Raw genomic sequence first — 6000 nt, 5'->3', positions numbered from 1 at the left:
ATAGAGGGATAGAGGGATAGATAGATAGATAGATAGATAGATAGATAGATAGATAGATAGATAGATAGATAGAGGGATAGATAGATAGATAGATAGATAGATAGATAGATAGATAGATAGATAGATAGATAGATAGATAGAGGGATAGATAGATAAATAGATAGATAGATAGATAGATAGATAGATAGATAGATAGATAGATAGATAGATAGATAGATGGATAGAGGGATAGATAGATAGATAGATAGATAGATAGATAGATAGATAGATAGATAGATAGATAGATAGATAGATAGATGGATAGAGGGATAGATAGATAGAGGGATAGAGGGATAGAGGGATAGATGGATAGATAGATAGAAAGATAGATAGATAGATAGCTAGATAGATAGATAGATAGATAGATAGATAGATGGATAGATAGAGGGATAGATAGAGGGATAGATGGATGGACAGACAGACAGACAGACAGACAGACCGATAGATCGATAAATTGTAACCCAATATTCTGGTTCAAACTATAAAAACCCTATAAGATAATTTTTTTAGCCGATTACCACTATTGAATGAAAATTGGGTTATCGTTCTGCGGATCTTTGGCAGATCATCAGAAATTCATTTAACCCTTGTCTGGTGCTGTGAAATAAAATCACTAGTTCTACCAATCTGCATGGGGTCACATTGACCCATGGTACCAGGGAAGGGTTAGCAGCCTCTTTGCTGTGATGCTCCAGCACTGCACACATTATGCCTGCCATGTGCTCGCACAGTTGATATTTTACATTGCCTAAAGTATAGTGCAAAATATACATGAGGCACATAAGGATTTTGCCATATCACTGGGTGAAAACCACATTGCAATGTTTGTTTTTAAGGTGTTGTCAAACATATACTCATTTTGTGCAGAATGTTTGATGAATCAGTCATCTCAGCTTCCATCATCTGTGTGTGAGCATCATTATATGATCAGTCCCACCTGCACAGATATCCTGTAAATGGATGGATGCATGCTGGCACAGGCTCGTCCCACACATGCACTGTCTGCAGGAGGCATCCGAGCACAGGCTGCACTGGGGCACATGTCGCAGTGCCCGGCATGTGAGGCAGATTACAGACTTCTGCTGGGCAGCCCAGAGGCGATGGACACAAATTCCAGCCCCATCCCCACTGGTGCCTGTGACGTCAGGGGGCGCGGGGTGGCAGCACCTCCTTGTGCTCCACTTAAAAAGAAGCAAAAAGAGGAGCGAAACATGAGAGCCCCGAGGAGATGTGAGAGCAGCACAGTCCCAGGCAGCTGGAGAGGAGCGAGCAGTCTGCACAGTGCCAAACTGCGGGGACTGAGCCTGCCCTACCTGCACTCAGGACACCTGGGAAACGCGGGGTACCTGCAGAACGTGGGACACCTGGGAAACTCGGGACACCTGAGAAACTGGGCAACTCGAGACACCTGACCAACTTGGGACACCTGGGCAACTCAGGACAACTAAGAAACTAGGGGCACCTGGGCAACTCAGGACAACTAAGAAACTAGGGACACCTGGGCAACTCAGGACAACTAAGAAACTAGGGGCACCTGGGCAACTCAGGACAACTAAGAAACTAGGGACACCTGGGCAACTCAGGACAACTAAGAAACTAGGGGCACCTAGGCAACTCGGGACAACTAAGAAACTAGGGACACCTGGGCAACTCGGGACAACTAAGAAACTAGGGATACCTGGGCAACTCGGGACACCTAAGAAACTAGGGACACCTGGGCAACTCAGGACAACTAAGAAACTAGGGACACCTGGGCAACCCGGGGCACCTAAGAAACTAGGGACACCTGGGCAAGTCAGGACAGCTAAGAAACTAGGGACACCTGGGCAACTCGGGACAACTAAGAAACTAGGGACACCTGGGCAACCCGGGGCACCTAAGAAACTAGGGACACTTGGGCAACCCGGGGCACCTAAGAAACTAGGGACACCTGGGCAACCCGGGGCACCTAAGAAACTAGGGACACCTGGGCAACTCAGGACACCTAAGAAACTAAGGACACCTAGGCAACCCGGGGCACCTAAGAAACTAGGGACACCTGGGCAACCCGGGGCACCTAAGAAACTAGGGACACCTGGGCAACTCAGGACACCTGAGCAACTCGGGACACCTGGGAAATTTGGGGCTCCTGGGCAACTCAGGACACCTACGCAACTGAAGACACCTGGGCAACTCGGGACATTACTGGACTGTGCAGGGAAGAAGATGCTGATGCTCCAGTGGATGCTGATTTGGGGAACCGCTTTGCTGCTGATTCTGGAATGTGAAGCGAAATATGGGGAGAAGAGTGACTCTGTGGCCAGGAGGAGAAGGTGCCTAAATGGGAACCCCCCAAAACGAGTAAAAAAGAGACATAGGAAGTTACAGAGCCTGGACCTGGGGGGAGCTGGATGTAGAGGACTGTATCCCCGACTCTCTTGCTGCCCAAAACCTGAGAGCACGGGCATGCATATAGATCCCAAGGTAAGCAGCAAGCCATTAACATCTACAGGCTCCGATGTCCTGGTGAGCTGGTGGTTGGCACTGCAGTAACCTGAAGGGAGCTGGATGGCAAACACGTGTTATTGTGTGCAGGTGTCTGTAGGAATGTTTCATTTAGTTACCAGAATTTAGTTGTGCTCACATATGTTTTCTTCTTCATCTTTTTACCTGCAATTTGGCATTAACACTTTATATTTGGACAGATATGACAAACCTACAAGAGCACATTCCCACGATTATTATATAGTTTTACCTGCGTTATTTTATCTTGTGTGCGTTTTTTACGCTGCCCTTTTATCTAATTTTTGACGCTGCGCTTTTGTCTCTTTATGTTGCGTTTTTTTGTCTCTTTTTGACACTTCCTTGTACTGACATCATTGGGTGCGGATTACCTGCAGTTTTGATGCATTTCCGCTAGATAAACACACCAAAAACGCACGTGCATTTTTTTTTTTTACCTGTGCAATTTCCGCATCTAATACAAGTCTATGGGGAAAATCTGCTCAGAAAACTGAGCGTTCCCACAAGATAAATTGACACGCTGCGGATTGGAAAAACAACACCGCAGATCAGTTTGCGCAGCGTAAAAGAGAAGTGAAGTGGGCAGGGGATTTCTGGCAATCCCATCCACTTTGCTTTACAACGAAAATGCGCAGTGCTAAAAACGCGAGCGAAACTCATTGTGGGAACTCCTCCTAAGAGCTTTTGTTTATCTGATGTATCAAAGTTTCCTACGAAATATTAAATATTTACAGAAGATTGTGAAAGTCTGCAGTAACCAGGAGGAGGTTTATTATCCCATGATATGGATGAGCCACAGACAGGGTGTCTACACGTCTCATGTAATGAACCATCCAATAAGAGTGTATATATATATATATATATATATATTCTGACCAGATTTTCCCACATAAGGTGAGATATATACAGATAGTCATAGAATGCATAAATGAGCTGGAGCTTCGCTGGGAGTTGTAGTGCCACCGTCATCCGCACATTCCTGGGTAGCCATAGGTTATAGATTAAGGTGACCCTCCATGTAGCTTGTGCTGTTAGAACTTCCCCATCTGTGCTAACAGCTCCTGACACTAAGAGGCTCCAGAGCATCACATGTGAGGGAAGCAGGGAGCGCTGCACACTAACATGATTACCAGTTCTGGGAATCTGAGGAATCATCTCATTCCTTCTACTTTTCTAGGATTCATCTCTGGCTTTTTTACATTATGCTTCCGTTAAAAACAGATAGATGTGCAGGATAAGTTGTTGATCTTTCCACCAAACTTTTGCGCAACCCAGAAAGTGGTATTAGAAAAAGTTGCTTCTGTATCAGACCTAGTTGGTTTGTAGGAGCCACTTTTTGGATGATGACATAACATATATATGTAACAAATTTGCGCTGTTTATAGGGGTTGAATTATAAATGTAAATTTCACAGGTGCCCATTAGTGTATGATCCACTGAAAAACGTGTGGCAACCCAAATGGATCACCACCAGATCCAAAGTTTAATGCAAAAAATTGCAGTTTAATGTAACAGTAGTACTCTCTACCCTTGATTTGGGATACATCAAACTAGTCACGGAACATTACGACTGACTGTAGTGATGTTGGCCATGGCGTCTTGTCAACCACTCAATCAGCCCTATGTCTGTCTTGCCTATGGAATATCATCATTTAGAGTATTGGGATGTAAGGGGTTAACAGTGAGGTGGTATGTGTAAGTTTGTATACACATGTCGATAGTGTTTGTGTTACCATCTGTGTACCTTTTAATGGTGTTTATAAGCTGGAGGGACAGGATGCATGCCTGTATGCATTTATTTACAGTAAATATACCCTGCATGTGTTTAAGTTCACTGTATACTAAGTTGTATTAGTGTGTGTAAATCGGATATATATACATATATATAGGTAAGCAGAATTCTGTTTATAAACAGAGTGGGTGGGAATTTCCATGTGTCATAATAAATCCTATAAAAAGCGTAGGCACGCGTTACAATTCTTGTATATGTTTGTCTATTTTGCGTGAAACAGGGGGCTGCATCCATCAACCAAATATATATGTTTAGAAATGACTTGTGTTTTCACATTCACAAAACTGGACTTGATACATTATGTCAACATAAAGTAAATACTGTCACCGAGACACGAACGAACATGTGAATGGTGGTGTGACCAAGGCCGGACATTGGCACATAAATGAGAGGGTTGTTTTGCGTTGTGTTGTTGCCTTAGTGATTACCTCAGATGCTCAGGCATTGTACCTCCGCTACATCTTACCCATACCATGGACAGAGACATCCTTGCAAACAAGCCTCATGTTACAGACCACACAGAAAAGATCGCGCTTCAAGCCAAATTTTGAAGTAGAAAATAGATGCTGGTGTAGATGTTTATCTTGACACGTTCATCGCTTCCTACACCTTCTGCAAACGTTATAAGATCTTGGCTGTCCGAAGCCTCAAGTCTTGAGTGATCTTTGATAGCTGATCTCTAAAATAAGTTTCCAATGTTTACATGAACATTATTGACCTATAACTTCTAAGTAGTTCTCATTGAGTCTTCTGTAGGCATCTCTACGTGCGGCAGGTTGTGTGTGCCATCTCTCCTATGAGCTTGCTTCTCTATCCAAGTCATTGTTGTGGTGTACGTCAACAGCTGAGGAGTCACATGAAGCCTAAACCTGACCTTGGGTCCCTTGGACAGTGATATCATAGAGATTAATGTCACTCCTTTATTGGCTTTAGTGTGCTTGGTTGAAAAGCTAAGCGCTCGAGAGTAGTGGTATATTGTGTCGGGAATAACTGGTCTTAGTACAGAGCCATAAGAATCAATTAAAGTTACATTACATCTCTCCTTGGTGACTGAAAAATATTCTACATCAGAAACAAAGAAGAAGGTATATGTGTGATTTATCTGAGGAAGGAGATGTGATCTCCGAAACGCGTAATAAAATCACGATTTAACCATTACTGCTGACCATCTTATGACAGCGCAAGAGTCCACTTCTACTTTGGTTTTTGACGCTGATCTCCTCGTGGTGCCTGCTGCAGCCGTAACTTATACGCTTTATTAGTGGTTGTGACTATTTTCACAACTGTATCAGGTGAGCACATCTGACATTACCTACCAACGTTTTTACGTTAGTACCCTATTAGCGCCTTTTTTCTTTTCAGTTTTTCTTCATATTGAAAAATATTCTAGACAGACACTATTAAATGTCAGGAGTAATTAAAGCCTTATGGCCGTTGGCCATCAGGTTGGATATATTGGAAAAACTGGTCTTGAGTGATAGGATTTTGAATGTTAGATGCATCTTGGTCACGTTTTGGTTCATAGCTTTGAACGGACAATGGAAGACGGATTCTTGAATGGTGAATGTGTTAAATGTTCCCTTTGTATTGTGCATTTATCTTCATTGGCGTTAACAAATCATTTAATTAAGAATCCGCGCACGTGGAATAAACCATCAGGTGTCCCT

At 43.3% G+C, this 6000-nt stretch overlaps 1 protein-coding gene across 1 annotated transcript in view; it reads left to right on the top strand.

Moving 5' to 3' along the window:
- Positions 1 to 1267: 1267 nt before the first annotated feature.
- HHIP (hedgehog interacting protein) overlaps positions 1268 to 6000 on the top strand; it is a 176247-nt gene continuing 171514 nt past the window's right edge. The window contains exon 1 of the mRNA XM_075335779.1: positions 1268 to 2502. Within this exon, the coding sequence (XP_075191894.1) occupies positions 2245 to 2502 (258 nt within the window). The 5' untranslated portion in view covers positions 1268 to 2244. The remainder of the gene's footprint in view (positions 2503 to 6000) is intronic.

This window comes from Anomaloglossus baeobatrachus, chromosome 1 (genome assembly GCF_048569485.1).
Source record: "Anomaloglossus baeobatrachus isolate aAnoBae1 chromosome 1, aAnoBae1.hap1, whole genome shotgun sequence".
Classification (NCBI taxonomy): domain Eukaryota; kingdom Metazoa; phylum Chordata; class Amphibia; order Anura; family Aromobatidae; genus Anomaloglossus; species Anomaloglossus baeobatrachus.
This window is presented reverse-complemented; position numbering and strand designations above follow the sequence as displayed.